General features: G+C 46.0%; 2 protein-coding genes across 3 annotated transcripts in view; one reads left to right on the forward strand and one right to left on the reverse strand.

Annotated features, from left to right (window-relative positions):
- The first annotated feature begins 306 nt into the window (after positions 1–306).
- Positions 307–4,669, forward strand: Rasl11b (RAS like family 11 member B). The gene is made up of 4 exons (XM_046443687.2): positions 307–643; positions 1,206–1,262; positions 2,318–2,394; positions 3,195–4,669. Exons 1-4 carry the CDS (start codon positions 502–504, stop codon positions 3,663–3,665), a joined length of 747 nt encoding a protein of 248 aa, XP_046299643.1. The 5' UTR covers positions 307–501; the 3' UTR covers positions 3,666–4,669.
- A 7,194-nt stretch (positions 4,670–11,863) lies between these two features.
- The window catches only part of Scfd2 (sec1 family domain containing 2), a 412,892-nt gene continuing 405,971 nt past the window's right edge, over positions 11,864–18,784 (reverse strand). For both annotated transcript variants that reach the window (XM_046460660.2, XM_046460615.2), the window contains one exon: positions 11,864–12,274. In XM_046460660.2, coding sequence (XP_046316616.1) covers positions 12,182–12,274 — 93 coding nt within the window. In that variant the 3' untranslated portion in view covers positions 11,864–12,181. The remainder of the gene's footprint in view (positions 12,275–18,784) is intronic.

Here is an 18,784-nt window from a genome sequence, read left to right on the forward strand (position 1 = left end):
CAGGACATTTCCCAGGGTCTGAGACGCCCGCTACCCCGCGGCCACAGCAGCTGCCCACTGCGGGAGCCGCTGGAAACAGCCCGGCGCTCGCCATTGGCTGAGCGGTGGGCTCCGACCTACACGTTGCTCTCCTCGCGCCCGCGGCCCGGCTTTGCCCTCGCCTCACGGGGCCCAGGCACAGGCTCCAGGCACTCGCGGGGGCGCCGGGAGCGCGGAGCAGCCTTGTGGGCGGAGCTGCGAGCAGAGGGCCCTGGGATTGGCCGCGGGGGGCGAGGGCGGGGCCGGCCTTGGAGAAAACCAGGCGCGTGCCGCCGTTGTGCAGTCCTAGCTCAGAGCTTCTGCTCTCTCTGTTCTGTGCCCGGTTCCTTGCATTTCTTACTTTTTAATTTGTTTTCTTTACCGCGGAGCGCCCCGTCCGCGCCCACTCCTGCACTGCGCCGACCTCCTCCCGCCCCGCAAGTCCCGTCCCGCGCGCGTGGTGCAGCCCCGGCTGGAGCGGCGATGCGCCTCATCCAGAACATGTGCACCATAGCCGAGTACCCTGCCCCCGGCAGCGCCTCCGCCGCCGATTGTTGCCTAGGGGCCGCCGGCCGCAGGCTGGTCAAGATCGCCGTGGTGGGAGCCAGCGGCGTGGGCAAGACCGGTGAGTCCCCGCGCTCAGGAGTTGGCGGGCGCGCAGTCCAGGGCAGGACGTGGGAGACCCGTGCCGAGATTTGTGGCTTAACCAGGCGTGGGGAAAGGTGGGAGCTGCAACTGGACCGCTCTCCCGCAGTCCCGCCGGGATTGCTTCAGCAGATGAGGGTGACTGGGATCCAGATTGGCCACTACCAGCACAACGGGGGTTAGATCTTTGGGGTTTAGAGCCTTGGGCGATGTCTAGCAGAGAAAGGGAAGTTAGTGAACATAATCCCTCCCAGAGGTCTCTAAAATTAGGGGAACGTTCGCTGCTGGAAGGCTTAGGTGTGGCTGGCTGGACTTAGAGGAGGGGGTGGGCCACAAGACCCAGCTGGCAGAGCCATAATTCATCAGGCATGTAACCCCTTCGTCCTGTCTGTCTGGAAGAAGGGTCAAGGAGGTACAGGGTAGGAATTTCCTTCGGTGGCCGGCTGTGGCTTTCTCCAGGAAAGTTGTTTTCCAGATGGGGGGTGGGGTGGAGAGTCATCCAATTCCCGGGGTTAACCCTCTTTCCTCTCTCTGACCTGCAGCTCTGGTGGTCCGGTTCCTCACCAAACGATTCATTGGTGACTACGAAAGAAACGCAGGTGAGGAAATGTGTTGAGGAAGATGCTGTCAGGAGTACTGCCATTCCCATTTCTCAGTGCCTCCCAGGCAGGTTCCTTCAGAGTGACAGTCTGAGAGCATCAGGATTCTGGCACTTACAATTCTACATGTCCCTTTATACGCCCCCCCCCCCCCAAAAAAAAAAAACAAAACAAAACAAAAAAAACAACCCTGCCATCTGCCTCATTCCATTCCAGGCCCATTCATCATTTTATCAAGTGCCTGAAAGTATTCTCCTTGGTATGTTTTAACTATAGGGACCCCAGTTGGAAGCACCCTTTGTACTCCAGGGCCTCTCCCTTCAAAACAGGCCTGCAAAAGTCATAAAAAACATTGGCCAGCTCCTCCCCCTCCCCTCTTCCTCTCTGCTGGCTGCCTTTCAGAAGTGACCTTTTAAAGCAAAGGCCAAAGGACATCAGTTGTAAACCTAAAGTTCTCTTAACAAAGAAAATAACTGGATGGTAGAGTTTTAGAAGGAGAGTTCCTGAATAAATGAGAGGACAAATATTTCAATCCCTGTGATTAAGAATAGCCACTGGGAGGCTTAAGGGCTTTCTACCTATGCTCTTTTAGCAAATTGCTTAAGTCCATAGAGCCTATGAATTACCTATAGGGGATTATTTGAAATGAACTATGCAGGCCATCCCAAGATAAGATATGGTAGCCTTCTGCTTTGATGGAGAGTTGATAATTGTTGTGCCACATTTTTATTACATTTGATGTTAGCTGGGCATTACTAACCATATTTGCTTACTGAGCCATTATATCTCATGGCCCAAATATAAACTTCTTGTCAAAGAATGGTAACATATTAAAACAGAAACCCCACACAGGCTGAGCAACAAAATGTTCTTCAAGGAAACATTCTAGGGTTGAGTATATAATTCAGTGGTAAACTACTTGCCTAGCATGTGTAAGGCTCTAGGTTCTTCTCCTCAGCAACATATATTCACCCCCACCACACACACATGTTTTAAAAGTTGCACATGAAGGAAGATCATAATCTCTTTTTTTGTCTGTTTGTTTGCCTTCATAGGTAATCTCTATACCAGACAAGTCCAGATAGAAGGTGAAACCCTGGCGATTCAAGTTCAGGATACTCCAGGTATTCAGGTGAGAAGCATTGAGACTTACTAGGTCAAAGGGGAGCTTAACTGTAGAATTGTTCAGTTGTTCAGTTGTTCTCAAACTGGAGGGGGAAAAGACTTGAGGAGTCAGGTCTAGACTTTTACATGTTGTTTGACACATTAATTGTATCTGGCTGTTGGTCAATCTTAGCCTGGCCTAATTTGGGAGATTTGGCTAAGAGGCAGAATCCTTCTCTTAGGAAGATTCAACACAGCAGGAAAGACTAAACCAAGCACTTGGAATTGGCGGTGATTCCTTGCTATGGTTAAAAAGGTCAGTTTTTACATATGTGTTTTTGGCATTAAAAACCAAATATCTAGGTATAGTCTCAAATACTTGGAATCACTTTTATGTTATGGAAAGTTACTCTATAGACAAAAGAGCCATGCTAGTGGTTTTTTTTTTTTTTTTTTTCTTTTCTCCCTCTCCAGAACTGGGCAGTTATCCAGGTTTAAATGCTTCCAGCTCCTATCTTTACTTCCCCAGACTTACTGTCTAGCCAGTTAATTTCCCATTTTGTGCAACTACAAAGTCTCTCTGCATGGAGTTCTCTGCAGGTCAATTTTCCACTTGAGTGTGGTGAGCTGCACTGTTATTTATTCCAACTCTGTGCAGCTGGATCAACATATTGTCAAGAAAGCTGGAGTGTGTGGGGATCTAACTTGTTTATGACCTGCAGCCCGGCACTACTGTGAAGGGCTCTTTTGAATTTGCCAGCCACCCAAGCCAGGGTACTGTGCGGCACTGGCACTCCAATTCACCCTGGAACTGCCCTTCTCTTCCAGGTCCACGAGAATGGCCTGAGTTGCAGTGAACAGCTGAATCGGTGCATTCGCTGGGCAGACGCCGTGGTGATTGTTTTCTCTATTACTGACCACAAGAGCTATGAACTCATTGGCCAGCTCCACCAGCATGTCCAGCAGCTCCACCTGGGCACCCGGCTGCCTGTGGTGGTCGTGGCCAACAAAGCTGACCTATTGCACATCAAGCAGGTTGACCCTCAGCTTGGACTTCAGCTGGCCAGTGTGCTGGGCTGTTCCTTCTATGAAGTGTCTGTCAGTGAAAATTACAATGATGTCTACAATGCTTTCCATGTCCTATGCAAAGAAGTGAGTCACAAACAGCAGCCCAGCAGCACACCGGAGAAGCGAAGAACCTCTCTCATTCCCAGGCCCAAGTCACCAAACATGCAGGACCTGAAGAGGAGGTTCAAGCAAGCTCTCTCTGCCAAAGTGAGAACTGTCACCTCTGTCTGAAGCAGGCCACTCAAGGGGATTTGGTTTTCCCGGGAAGAGGGCCTGAGGTTCTTCCAGTGCAGGAATGTTGGATGTTGGATGTAGTTCATGGTTCCAGAGAGGGCTGGAGCAGGGGTGCCCAGAGGGCCTAAGGAACTGCTACAGAAAAGGAAGTGTTGTTTGGAGCAGGGGACAGGAGGACAGATGGATGAGGCTTGAGTGAGCCCATCGAGCCGCTCTGAATTATGTGACATATACTGTGTCTTTTCCTTTCGAGTGAAGAGGGGAGCAGACTGGCTTTGGCTTTTGTTCTTTGCCTTGTAAATGATGGTCAGTTGTAGTTTCACCAAATATACTGATGTGATTAATAGTGGGAAGGAAAGAACAAATTAAGCATTCAAAGCCCCCTTTTTTTTCTTTCTCCCCCTCCCCCTTTCCTGTTGGATCAGTATGATTTGCATTTTTGGAACACCGTTCCTTATAGAATACCTTTCAAACCTGAAGGATACCCAGATTTCTTTAAGAACAAGGAGGAAGCTTCCCCCCCCACCACACACACACAAAAGGTGGAGTTTATGGGCCAAAATATTCTGTATACAGACAGCATAAGCTGTGGTTTTCAGGAAGCGCTGGCTCTCCTGACACAGAATGGGCATGCCTGGTTGGACATGTGTGAATAGCTGTGAACTCAAAACAACTGAAATCCAGACAGACTAATTGTGAGACTGTGTAGTTTTTTTTTTTTTTTTAACTGTTGCTTGAAGTACACAGAAACAAAACTTGTCAATTGATTTTGGTGTGATTCAATTCAATGGCTCACGGCAATGACGTTAGGTTGATTCCTCAGCCTGGCTGAATCGTGGCTTTGGGTGGCTAACATACAAAACACTATGTTGCAGAAAGTGACCTGATGCCATGGCTACCCACCAAATCCCCTACCACAGATGCACTTTAAAAAGCCACTCATGTTTTGGCTGAAACTGTAATTAATTTATTTTATGTACAATAAATCTGATTTTAAAAGAGCAGACATCTGACTTAGTCTTTATTGAAATTTTAACCCTCTGCCCTTCAGATAAAACATCACTCAGTATCTTCTATTTCTTGGGCATGTTGAGTCAGGCATTATACACCTTTCGGGTTATCTCTTAAGTCTCCCAATGAACCATTGAGGTCGTTTGTTGGGGTGTCTTTTATTAGCATCTCCATTTTATAGATGATGAAATTTAGACTTACAGAGCAAGTTGAAGACCTGAAGGGCCACAACCTGTGAGTGTCGTGGACTGCGATTTGTTTGGCACTTTATTTATTCTCCAGAGTAGCTTATGTCTATTCATTTCCTTCATGGTCTTCCAGGTAAACCTAAGACGAATGTCTTACTATGTGAATCTCACAGCAAATCCTCGAGGGTAGAAATGCTTCTATACAAGATCAGTGCTTCTCTATGTGATTTATTTGGTAAGCCTCTTTGGGTGCGCAGTTCTAAAAATACACTTTATTCTCACTGGAAAGCTTACAGCCACCAATGTATGGCTGCTCAGAGGTACTTCCACAGAGCTTTCTGCCAGTGTGTGTGCGATGACCGCTGGGCCTCTTATCTGCTCCCACCTGGGCCTGGAAGCCTTTTTCATGCAAGCTAAGTGAGTCACCATTCTTTGTGGGCAAATAATCACACCTTCTATTTGAGTAGGGTTTTCACATACCTGATCTTGTTCAATCCTGGGGTAACCCTGTGAGAAGGGCGGGGGAGGTGATAACACCAATTTGCAAATGAGAAAAATGCACTCTGAGTTTTGAGTGGTGTCCTCAGGTTCATAACAGAGGACCTGAATCCGTGTTTTCTGAATATATTCAATGTTCTCATGATATTGCTGCATAGGTTGGGTGGTAGTGTCGGGGGAGCAGCCACTGTGACTAGCTATTGGGGTCTACTATCATGTGGACCCAGATTTTCAAATCTGTTTTCCTGGAGGAAAAATCTGACTGTTCTTGACATTGATGCTCAGGTGATGCTCCAAAGCTTCCTCATATGCACTTGGAGTCTCACCTCACCTCAAGGGTGCATATGTTGGGGACAGGGAGAGGAAAAGTTTCCAAGAGGAGACTAAAAACATCTCAGTACAAAGGCAGAGCCAACAATCTCTGACTGGAGTCCTCTCCCTTCATTTATTCTCATTCTGCGTGGTTGTGTTAACAGTGACCAGTGAGTGGGAGGTTAATCTGTATATTTTTTCACAGGGTCTCTTCCCCAGGTTCTAGAATGAAAGGAGGTAAAAGCTTCCCTGTGGATGGCTTTCTGTGGCAAAGGTGCCTTTGCATTTGTCACTGCGATGCTGCTTCCCCTTCCTTTCCATCAGCTCCACACCTCTGTTTGCATTTGGCTGGCCTCTGCTCCTCACTTCCTCACCCCTGCACAGAACTGGGTCTCACATGTCATCTCCATGTTCCAGCTTTAGTCCATTTAGAGGGATACAGGGGTTTGTTTCAGGCTATTGGGGGTGGGGAATGGGGAACAGAGGTAGACACAGAAGCAGAGTCCCAGCCAGGAACCACCCAGGGCCTAGTTCTGCCACCATCTCAGGCTGACTCCACTATTTATAGTGGTGCGGAATATACCATGTTTTCTTTTCTGAATTCAACCTCATGTTTCATTATTTTTCTTATCTCTTTTATGATTAGTATTGTTTCTCATCATTTCATCCCTTCCGTTTCTAAAATTTTCTAAACTATAATCAGCTGGCTCTGAAAATCAGCCCTTTCCCTCCTGGGGCAGGGAAATCTCTCCTTTGCCACCTGGCAAGGGAAGGCAGGGGTGTGGATGTGTCTGGGTGTGGGGCAGTGGAGAAGGGGAAGGAATTCAAATTCAAATTTATTGAATGTTTACAACATGCCACATTACACATGCTCTCTTGTAATTTTTTGAAGAATCCTTAGAAAGGTACTATCACTTCCATTTTAAAGATGAGAAAATTGAGGCTCAGAGATGGCCCACTTAGGGCCACATAGATGGTGACAATGATTGCTTCCACTGTGTTTACTGAACATCTAGGTGCTGGGCATGGTGGGAGGTTTGAAATAACAGACATTTTCTACAACTCTACCATGCATCTTTAGTTTCTTCTCCTAAAAAGAAAATGGGAGGTTCACAAGAACCAAGTAGCCAGCCAGGCTCTGAAGTGGCAGATCCAGGACTCCATCCCAGGTTCTTCTGATGCCACAGTTTAAAACTCTGGGGCCTGCTGGTCCCCGTTCCTTGAATTAGACTCCACCAGGGACCTGCCTTCCCCACTCTGTTCTGGCCTGGGCCTGCTTCCTTCTGCTCCTGGCTCCTCCCTGGCCAGTCCCCCTTTGGGGCTAGGCCACATCTGCTCTTGCCATCAGCCAGCTGCTGCTGGCCTCCAGCCCCCTCGGTAATAAAGATGTCCAGGCAGGAGGGGCGGCCACGCAGCCCGTCTGTCTAAGAACCAGCCGGACCCATGTCTGTCGTGATGTCTGGCTTTCGAGTTTCCTCCCTGCCTCAAATCAAAACCATTTGCAGCCTCTGCAGTAGGCCAAGCAGGGGCTGTGCAGACACAGGGATGGCTGATTTGCCAGCTTGGCCAGCTCTTAACCCCAAGGCTTAGGAGCTATGGATGTGTTTATAGAGACATCCTTGTTTAGGAGAAAAATGGGATTTCAACATTCATCTTACACCCCAAGAGGGAAAAAAAGAAATCTATTTTCTGGGCAAATGAACAAGCTTGTGGGCAAATCCCCACAAAGGAGTAGTTGGGAAACTGTTATCTAGACTTGGCTTAGGGGGGGTGGGATGGTTCAGAAGTCTCTGTAGAGAAAACTCATGACAGGCCCAGAGCAAGAAGGGGTGGGGGTGGGGGGGACACAGCCCAGAAGGAATCATGGAGCTTGTCTGGTTACAATAAATAATCCAGGAAAACTGGTGTTGTTGGCACTCCCTTGAAAGTCTAAAGAGAAGATTCCAGAAAGTTCTTATTGTCCTCATTACTCCCGAATTTGAGAAGAGAACGGGATTACAGTTATTGCTGATGATGGCAAGACCCCAGCCACCCAATGCCTTCTTCTCACAGTCTGCAAATCTCCCATCGTCTTGTTTGGTCTCCTTAAATTCCTTTGAAAACAGAGATGGAGTTTCTTGATGTTTCTTGAGCAGGATGAAGACAATGTTTATAATACTGGATTATTTGTTGTTAAGATTTGGTTTCTGGTAACCAGGGTAAAATAAATAATAGTGGTCTTGGGGGCGGGGAGCTTGATGGAATTCTTTGTTATTTAAATGTGGCTGTAAGTAGGGGCCCTAGGAGAAGCAGAATATTTGCATAGGCCTGGCCCTGGGGACCATGCTGGGCTGAGTAGTTCTGGAGCTCTGCCAGACTCTGTTTGCAGAGGAGCTCCAGAAAGAGGCTTACAAAAGTACAAGTCAATTGCTACAAAGTATTTACACCTTTATCTACTGTTGTTTATAAAAAGTGGCCTCTGAGGTCCTTGGCAGGAGATTTTCATGTTGGCATTGACTCTGGCCAGCCAGTTCAGGTGGTAAACACTCACGCCAGGCCTGAGACAGAAGGAACAGCACTACCACTCAGTTCTGCATTTCATGTCACCTTTGGGTGGCTGACATGGGGTGGGTGATCCCCTCAGAATGTCACATAGGACACAGGATAGAGGCATGAGGATGGTTAGAAAGGAGACAGGTGGGACAACACAAGAGTAACATAATTTGAAGTTCAGATTTACAAGTCACTTTCACATGCCCTGATCACAAACAGCACTATTAAATCAATTATTAGACCTTGTCCACAGGTACACCAATACTATGCTGCGTTTACAGAAGCATAACAAGGAAGAAAAAGAATACCCTGTCCTGATAATGGTCAAATAGCAGTAAATTACCCCCGACTGGCAGCAGTCATGCCCAGTTACCAACCCAAAGGAGAAATAAAAACACCCTCTTAGGTCATGTCCCTGTACTGTTGATCTCACATGTGGAATGCGCCTGGTTAAGATGGTGCCATCACTTGTGCTCTACTCTGTCTCTCAGTGTGGACTTCTTTCTTTTTCTCAATGAGTTCAGTATGTGCTTCACGTTGACCTGTCCTTAAATTCCTTTCTGTGACAACTTCAAGAACCCTAATGGCTAAGTTCAAGTCCACCTGCCTTTTGGGGATCTCCTTGGAACCCTCATCCCAATGACAAATGGACACATTTGGATAAGGGTGAAATGGTAAATCAGGATGTCAATCTCAGATTCTCTATAACTATTTCTGAGTAATGTTAGTGATGGAGAAAGGACTCTTGGAGACAGATGGCCCTGCACAAGTAATCAGACATTAATCACCTACGGTGGTGACTCCAGTGAATGAGCTTACCTCATGCTATATTCCTGCTACATGTGCATCAGCTCTTTTAATTCTTGCCACAACCCAGTGTAGTAGGCCCATTGTCCTCCGATGTCATTGTCAGCTAAGACCAGGAAAAGTGAACCACTAAGTGAAAGAACTGGAATTGGAATGTAGCCATGAGACTGGGCTACCAATACTGCTGTCAGGGTTATCTCGTCTTGGAAATGTACTGGACCAAGATATCCTCCATTTTTCATCCAGAGTGCCTTCAAACTTTTTCTTCATTTATTTTTGCTCTCCTCCTGACACTTTAGCATTTTGTAAAGTAATTTCATCGGTGACTTCAGCAGTAAAGACAGACATTGCTCGGGGGGTCACATGCTAAGCCATTGTGTTAGCAATGGCTCCATAGCATGCCTCCCAAGAGGTGGTACTATTATTATCTGTATTTTACAGATGTAGAAACAGGCTTGGAGGGATCCATATTGCTCTTAGTGGCAGAACTGACCCTGAGAAGGCTTCGGAGTTCTGTTCTGTACTCTGTTCCTTTGTAGTAGGTGAAGAAGGTAAATGGCAGCCCCTCCCTTGCCTGAAAAATGAGCACAGAAACAGTAGCAGAGAACTTCCAAGAGGGGCAGTGGTTCCAAGAGGTTCCAAGATGTGCCAAGGGGACAGTGCTCCATTTCCTGAACCATCATCTTTTTCCTTATTTACTGAAGGCCCTTTGTGGGATTTATACCAAGTTTCTATGATGTTCCTGCTTTTTAACCAATCAGCTGTGTCCAGTCCTGTGCCTCCTGCCTTCTTATTCAAAGCAAACTGGCTAAGACTCACTTCCTCCAGTTCACCTTCCCTCCAAAGCCTTCTGCCGTCTGCTTGTTCGCTGGCTCAGTTCCTCCAATCAGTGACCACAGTGATGGAAACAGATTATAAACAGCACTTTCTCCCCACCACTGAGAGACTAGGCCATGTTCAATGTGGCCATGTTTAATGCAGTATTGAGACCATTTTCAGGACGTGGTAACTACTACATAGTAACACTTATAATTAGTCACTTTCTCCTATTATTATATAAAAGTAGAAGATTTTGAATGTTCTTCTGTAATATAAAAAAAATTAACTTGTAAAAATACAATTGAAGTCACAAAAGTGCCAGGTGCAGTGGCACACACCTGTAATCCCAGCTACTGGGGCAGCTGAGGCAGGAGGATCACAAGTTCAAGGCCAGCGTCAGCAATTTTGCAAGATCCTGTCTCAATAAAAAAATATAAAAGACTGGGGATGTAGCTCAGTGGGAAAGTGCCCCTGGGTTCAATCCTCTTCACTGACCACACTCCAAATTTAAATTTTAATACCAAACAAAAATACAAGTTTGGTATTAAAAAAGAAAAAAAATACAGAAGTATACAGAAAGCGAGACTCCCTCTTTTCATAGCCCTCCCATTGGATATTTTCCCCCAGAGGTAACCTTGTTAGGAGTTTGGTTCTATATTTCTAGAAAGCTTCCTTTGCCTGTAAGTATATGATTTGCAACTTAACCTTGAGAAGATACTCACATAGGGCCCAGGCACAAAGGAAGCACTAGTTGCTTGTTCTGGGAGTGCCACTGAGTCAGGGATGTGTCTCCTCACGCATAACCATGTTTCGGAACCTAATAGAGGGCCTGGAATGTTATTGCAGGTGCTCACTCAACATGTGAGAATGAATTCAGATTTGAATTATATTACAGGTTTCTTCTAATTATACCATTTTATAAAATACTAGCCTCTGCTAACATCATAATGTCTTTGGGGCTACTGCCACTTTCTTCCTCATTCTGATAACTTTTAGACCAGCATGATAAAAAATAAATAAGTATATGAAGTCTCTGATTTTTTTTTAAATATTTGTTTTTTGGTTTTTGGTGGACACAACATCTTTATTTTTATTTTTATGTGGTGTTGAGTAACGAACCCAGCGTCCTGTGCATGCCAGGCGAGCACGCTACCGATTGAGCCACATCCCCAGCCTGAGGTCTCCGATATTTTGCACCAACAAAGCACTAGAGTGAGGGGCAAGAAAATGAATGTCCATTTCTATAAAAAAATCTTCACAGTTTAAAAAAAAATTTTTTTAATTAAATACTTTTTAGAGAACTAAAATCAGATAAATGAGTGTTGTGGTTTAGTTTTATTTCCTCCACCTGTTCAATTCATGTTAGAAACTTTTTCAGCTTTATTCCCTTGTTTCAAACAGCTTTTAGAGATGCCAGAAATTTCCACCAATTGTACACCTATAAATGTCTGGGTTCCAAGCAGGTTTTTTTTTTTTTTTTGGTCTTTCTTTTCTTTTTCCCTAGGGTTCTCATATAATTTCACTAAGTGGGTCTGGGTTTTTCTACTACAGCCAGAAAGAAATTTTAAACTTGCAGAAAAGATATATATTTTAATAGGAACTTGAAATCACAAAGGCCATGGGGGTCGAGGTCCTGATCTAGACTCCCTGGGACAAGATCTCTTCTACTGGGCCTTCCTCTGTGCGGGAGGAAACCTCTAGGCAAGGACAGCGCTCCCCTCGCCCTCTCTCCCACTGCTGTTCTAAGGAGCCTGGCAGCTCTGCCTAGCCAGCAGGCTGGAACAATGTGGCCCTTTGTTAGGCAGCATGATTTACAGCACACAGAGGCTGCCCCAGCGCCACCCCTCCCCTTGCCCGCCTTTTCAGAATTGTTTCAGATCAAGGGAGAAACAGAGCCTCAGATGCATCTGCAGCATGCCCTCCTTGGTTATGTAATCTTAAAGAAAAGCAAACTTTCCTCACACTCATAATTCTAAAGCATGCCTAAATTTTTCTTGGCCAATTCAGATCAAAAGACTCATTGTCATCTACCCACACTTAACAACAGGCTTTTATTTCGAATTAATGAACTTACAGGAAGAATCACAAATAAAGAGTGAAATTATCACTATTAGGTCAGCTAAAGAGAACTTGACACTTTTAGAAAAATGAAAAAAAAAACTTAAAAAAATATACGAGCAATCCAAACAGAGTACCTTGCTGCTCAGTTATCAAGACTCTTCCGGCAGAATGTGGTCATACCCACAATTAGCAACAGGGACACTGGTTTTGGAGGCATATCTGGAATGGGGACAGATGACGGTATTGGTATTCCAGCTTGGGCAGGTCTTATCTTCTTAGCAGTTGTCAGAAACCAAGGTCTGGATGTAGTCGATCAGTTGCAAATAACAGCTCGGGAATGTTAAGTGGCTTCAGGAGCTGTGTGGACAGTAGGATCACCTAACAACAGAAAGGGCAAACACACAGCAGAAATTAGGAAGGTCAATGCTGGGTTATTAGATGATGAGAAATAAAAATGCAATGCGTGTCTTTGGAGGGGTGTGGAGGGAACCTCAATGAAAAAAGCAAAGGTACAGGTTGAACATCACCTGGTGCCAGTGTCCTGGGTGGAAGGAGGGATGCAGTCTGGGGAAGGTGGCCTGAGGGACAGCTGGGATGTTTACCAGACCTTTAACCAATGGTGTACATAGAACAGCTAAGAAGAACCCTGGGTGTACTGGAGCGGCTGGGCCCAGCCACCACCTTGCTGCTGAATTGAATGGTGGCCTTCTCATACAGTAATTTGACCTCAATATTGAGGTTTCTTCCACTTTCAGGAAGTCTTTGCTCCTTGAAGGGAGCAAATGGAGGCGAACCCAAGGTGGGGAATGCTGTTGTTGGGGATGACGATGATGACTCTATTAGTTTCTCCATATCATAAGCCAAATGGCTTAAATAACAGTTCTGGAGATGAGAAGTCCAAGATCAGCCCATAAGGTTGGTTGCTTCTAAGGGCTGCAGGAAAAATTCGGTCCACACCTTTTTCTCACTTCCCTGTGTTTTCCCTTCTACTCATGTTTGCCACTATGTCCAAATTTCTCCTTTCTATCTGGACACACTCATATTGAATTGGAGTCCATGTGAATGATCTCATTTTAACTCAATCATCTGCAAAGACCACATTTCCAAATAAGGTCACATTCACAGGTCTTAGAGGATGGGGTTAGAACTTCAACATCTCTTTTTTAGGGGGAAACATAATTCAATCTGTGATAATCTTGCTGATGATTGCAGCTGATGTTCACTAGTTCTTATGCTATACCAGGTTCTGAGGACTTTCTCTAATCTCCATTTAATTCCTCAGCATACCCTTATGGAATAGTTGTTATCATTCCTATTTTGTAGACAGAAAAACAAAGTACAGAAAGGTTAAGTAGCTTTTCCAGGACAAATGTAAGTGGGTAAGTCAGGAGCCGCTGAGGCTCCAGCATCACCTATCTATCACCAAGGTTCTAGGCATGGCTGCTCTGCTCCTCTAGTCCACATGGACCTTTGGGCTCTCTGGCCCCTTGTTGGGTGATGCTTCCAGCTCCCTCAGCCTGGACTTCACTCTCGGCTGGATTTCTCTCTGGAACACTGGGAGAACCTGATCCTAGGGCTGGGGGTGTGTGTGTGGTATGCTTGGTACGTGCCCAGTGAGGTTCTGCCCATGCAGGTGCTGTAACCCCCTCAGCAAGGAGGTGACTACAGGAAATGGGGCAGGTGGTACAAGAGTTGGAATTTCCCAAGCCAGCGTCTGAGTGAAGGGGATTCCAGGGTGGCAGCATGACTGGGCTTCACCTGGCGATACTGCCTGGCCCTGCTACTTTGGAGGGGAGCAAGTTGGCCTGGACACATCCCATCCCCTTCTTCCCATCCCCTAAAGTAGTCCTCAGTCCACTGTTCAAAACAATAAAGTAACCAGCTCCCATTTCAGCTGGTTCACTGATGAAAACAAAGTCTACATTCCCGCATGGAGGAAAAGTGGAAGGATCTAAGAAAGGAGAAAAGGAGGTCTTTCATCATTTTCTTTTAAAGAAACAACTTTTAACAGTTTAATAAAGTTTTGTCTTTTTTTTTTTTTTAAGAAAAAACACTAGTTATTGGAAACATACAGTTTACTTGTTCTTGAAAGATAATCATTTAAAAAAATAGATGGCTAATGTCTTACCGCTGAATGGTATTTTGGCAGAAAAAACCCATGGAATTTGTGCTTGCCATTTTTCCTTGAAAGCAGACAAAGAGTATTTGAGGACACTGAGCAAATATTAGCATCCCCTTATCACCCACGCGTGTGGCTTAGACACTGTGGGCCTGGAGAGGGTCTCTTCTCATCCCAGGTCTGCACCAGGCCTAGCAGGTGAGTGGTGATGGTGGCTACTAGGCCAGAGCCCACTGCAGACCCTGAGTGATCCCAACTTCACTGCTGATAGGCTACTGTAGCCTAACTTCAAGTCTCCTCGCCTCAGCTATCACAGAAGGAAAAGAATGGCCTGAGCTCCCAGGATTGTCATGAGGATTACATAAGCTCCCGTGTGGAGACCACAGAAAGTGCTCAGCAAGCGTCAGCTGCTGTTTTACTGTGATTTTTTGTTTTTTTTGATTGGGTCACAGGCCTCCTTTTGAATATTATGTAAGTTAAGAACTCTCTAGAAAAATACACATACGTTCATATATAACTTTTCAAATGCAGTTTTAGGAGAGGTTGGTGGACTCCTAGGGATTCACAGAACACAATTAGGAAGCCCATTTAAAAACGCACACATAAAGGCAAAAATTCTTTGCACACTCTCTGGAAGCAGAGTATTCTGAGGTAAGAGAGGCCATTAATGGTTAATATACCAAAGGGCCCAGCAAGGTAGCACCCCCTGTGACTTGCCAGTCCCCATCATACAGCCAGCCCCTGCTGTCCTGCTGTCCTTGGTTCTAATATAAAGCTAGTGGATTCCTCATGGGTGTGAGGGCTGCAGCGAGTCTCCAAGGTGGTAAAGTTTGCTGGCAGAAATGAGGAACTGGAGATTCAGTTAATGTCAACATTTCAAGAGCAGCAATAACTGAACACCTGAGAGTGAAGAATCTATCACTCTTAGGTGGCACGCTGGGCTCCTGACCATGGCCGACAGAGACTGTGGATTCACTGTCCACCACTGAGCTGGCACCCAAAGACCAGGTGCCTCACATCTAAACAAGCAAGTATTTACACACACCCCAGGCAACAGCTTAGTGAGAGCTAAACCAGAGTGTTTCTGGCCCACTCTGTGGAGAAGTGAAAAGAAACAGATGGAAAACAGAGGCAGCTCATAAAGTCGGTTAGGTGGCCTTTGAGGATGGGAGAAAGTCAGGCTTTCTCAGATTCTTCCCAGGAGTAAGAGGTTAAGAGTAAAGGTTCAGGAGCACCCAACTGGAGCTGGAACCCAGCTGACCCTGAAGAAGTTGTTTAATCACACAGATCCTCAGTTTCCTCATTTGTTAGGTATAATTTTCATGAGGATCAAATGGGAACATCTGTGTAAAACAATGAACACAGTAGGCTTCAGAGGGGCCCAAGATGGCGGTTCTATCACCGTCTTGATCACCATCACCACCATCGCCACCCTCACTATTTGCTTCCTCTGCTGCACTCCTCTTGCTGCCCTTCCTCTGCTGTGTAGCCCCTGCTGTCACTAGGGCGATGCAGGGGAGGTGGAGTTGCCAGAACCTTCTTCTCCACCAAGTGTAAATCTGAGGGTATTACTCACAGGCTTCAAATCCTCCGCCTCCTCACTGCCCTTTGATAAGCCCAGCTCTCTGGAGAGTCTTCCAGGCTTCAGAATCGGCTCCTAGCTCAGCTCTTCACACCCCACCCCCTGCCTTCATACCCCTCACCATCAGTCCATGCTCCAGACACCCCAAATTATTAGCAGTTTTGTAACTGGCTTTTCAGGGACAATTTAAAAAGTCTGGAAGAAGGTTTCCCTACTCTTTGGCTGAAGACATCTCAGTTGTCCTTCACTCTGCTCAGGTGTCACCGCCTCCAGAAAGTCTTCCCAGACTACCCTCCCCCAAGACTGTGTCCTCATGGTGGTTTATAATTCACAGCTTTCTCCATTTCCTCCACTGGGCTTCTTAGCACAGTTCCTGATACAGAGCAGGTCCCTGATTTAGTGAGTTCATAAAGAATTGATGAACAGAAACTGTACAGCGAAGGAGGCAGGGAGTTTAGCAATGGTCAACAGGAAGGTTTTCACTCAGAGAAGCTCTGGGAAATGATGCTCCAATGGCTCTGGTTTTCACATGAATTCAACAAAAATCTACTCGTCTAAAATTCCTATTAAAGAGCAAGTGGGGTCCCCCAGCTAAGTTCACACACAGTAAGACAGTGACCCTTAAGTATTTTTTCATCTTAGGCATTTTTGACATTCAGACTGCTTTTGAGTATTTCAGGGTTTTTCTAGTTGGTTCAACTAAAGCCATTTCTGCACAAATGGACTCCAAATGGGGAAGGAAAAAAGACACTCAAAAATGAAAAAGAAAATGCTCAGAAGAGCCTGAGACAGGCCTATCAGATGACGCTTAGGTTTTTAAAACTCAGCCATCAAGTGGGTGACAGGAGACAAATTAAATATTATCTCTAATGTCCTTTTAGAGAATGGCCTGCTATCAGGCAGTGAGAGTACTAACACAGAACCCAGGGCGGCCCCTGTCCTGGCCACCAGGCCACGCCTGGTCTCTGAGCTGTCTACTCCTTTGTCCCCCTTTTGTGTCTTTGCCCTTCTTCTCCGCCTCTCCTGCAGGGCGACTGCAGGGCGTCACTAAGTGTGGCTAGCAGTTCCATAGCGGAGTGTTGGGGACGTAGAGATCCTTCATTAACAACAGGCATCTGGGACATAGCAGAAATCTGACATGAAAAAAAACTGTGCTGGCTGACTGAGTCAGGGGCAAGGACATTACGTTACCCAGAGCCAGGGAACTGATTCCCCACTCCAGCAGCCTCCGGGCCCCATGCTGGTGGCGTTCTGCTCTAAGATGCCCTGCTCTCAGCACCAGGAACAGCCCAGCCCCCAGAGACACCCAGCCTACTCTCTTGCTCAACCCTCCTCATCTGATATAATTTGTAGGTGCCAGCATCTTGCTGTTCTATTTCTGCTGAATGTGGAGGAAGCAGGAAAGTCTAGGATTTGGATGCTCATAACCCTCTGATTTCTAACACTGGGAATCAAAAGAAGCAGGGAATAATTTTGTTTTCTTCCTTTCTCTTTCTTGAGAGATTTTTTTCCCCCACCAAAAGTAACCCACATAAGCACAGGCACCACTATGCATATTCATTGACTTTTTTAAGAACTATTTTTTGAGCACATATCATATTGGAGGCATCATCTAATTCTTGTGTGTGCATACACACCCACGTACACACTCACATACCTGTCTTAATTGTAAAAAGGGTTTGATCTTACACCAATGGGACAATAGATTTTCTTTTTTTGGAAAATTCCTCGTAAGCCATTTGACCTGCTTTCACCTTGTCCCAATCTCGGTGTGCTGTGCTTCAGGCTCCCCAAGAGCCTGGAAGTGTGAGATTCAGGTCATCTTCTGTCCCTTCTGATTTTTTGTAGGTAGAGTTGGTGTTTTTAAATTTACTCACCTCCCTCCCTGGGGCTTCTCATCGATTTAAAAATAACCTGGAAGCAGGTTTTAGAGCAGGATTTAGTTCTCCTTGAACCCCAGAAGTTGTGTACAAAATTGTGTATTTGCATTGTTTGTCTTCCCCTAGTATTGAGGATTGAACTTAGGGGCATTTGAGTACTGAGCCACATCTCCAGCCCTTTTTTTTAATTATTATTATTGTTTTACTTTGAGACAGGGTCTCACTAAGTTGCCTGGGCTGTCTTCATATTGGTGATCCTTTTGCCTCAGAGACCTGAGTAGCTGGGATTCTAGGGGTGAATCACTATATCTAACCTTGTGAACTTGTATGCCTGACCATACTTTAAAAAATATATGATTATCATGTCCTCACTAAATATTCATCTCTGAATTGCAGAACTGCATGAAAGTAGGGTGGGTGACGAGCACAAGCCACCTCTGAAGAATAGCAGGAGCGGGGTCTGCCTGCCCGCCTAGCCCTCCTCTCTCTTCCTCAGCTGGCTCCTTCCTGTTATTTTCTTCTCACAATCACAGGCTTCTGGACTTGCTGCCACCACCCGGCTGCAGATCTCAGGTGACCAGAGCTGTCTGGCCACAAATCCCACACCAGGCAGCCAGTGAGTGAGGGCACAGGGGCTGGTGCTTGGCTGGGGAGGACTCCCACCTGGTTCTTGTGGCTGTCTGGGGTGTGTTGGGGAGTTGCTCTCCTCGATGAAGTCAAGAGAAGAGGGCTTTTTTTGTGGCCAGGAAAAAAGGACTTTTCCCAACTTGCCTCCTTCTCTTACCAGTATGTGTCCTGAGACCATAGACAGTGAGAGCAAAGCAAGCATCCCGTGTGAGTCCCACAGTCCTGGGGCCTAGAGGAGGGAATGTGTTTCTGGTTCCCCATGTTTCATGCTATTCTTGTCACTCTTTGTGAGAGAAAGTTTGTTCCTGCAGGTGCCTTAAAAGACTCCTATAGGCTTCCTTTGAATAGCTGATCCCTTATGTGCTTTCGCATCTCAGATCCAAAATGCTCTCCTCCCAGAGGAACCTGTGCCATCTGAAGGAAGCTTCTCCTCTGGTTTGCCCACCACAGCCCCCACCTGTATCCTCTGCATGTTCACCATGAGCTGCAGATCCTGCCTCTTATCAGTCACTCCCAGTTTTGAGAAAGCAGAAACATATCTAGCTTGACTACTGCTCACCCTCTGCACAAATATTGGCACAGAGTAGATGCTCAATAAATGTATTGTTGAGCAATCAGTTAATTCAATTTAGTAGAAATGATCTTAAGTGTCTCTACTTAGGTCTAAAAAGCACCCACAA

The sequence above is a fragment of the Marmota monax genome, unplaced genomic scaffold (genome assembly GCF_021218885.2).
Source record: "Marmota monax isolate L192 unplaced genomic scaffold, Marmota_monax_Labrador192_F-V1.1 WCK01_AAM20220418_F8-fsc00025, whole genome shotgun sequence".
NCBI lineage: Eukaryota > Metazoa > Chordata > Mammalia > Rodentia > Sciuridae > Marmota > Marmota monax.

Bases quoted from the DNA above. Each gene is read 5' to 3' on its own strand.
- Rasl11b (XM_046443687.2), top strand. From the start codon at position 502: ATGCGCCTCATCCAGAACATGTGCACCATAGCCGAGTACCCTGCCCCC. The intron at 1,263-2,317 runs GTGAGGAAATGT...TTGCCTTCATAG, and splicing joins TGACTACGAAAGAAACGCAG to GTAATCTCTATACCAGACAA. The intron at 2,395-3,194 runs GTGAGAAGCATT...CTTCTCTTCCAG, and splicing joins AGGATACTCCAGGTATTCAG to GTCCACGAGAATGGCCTGAG.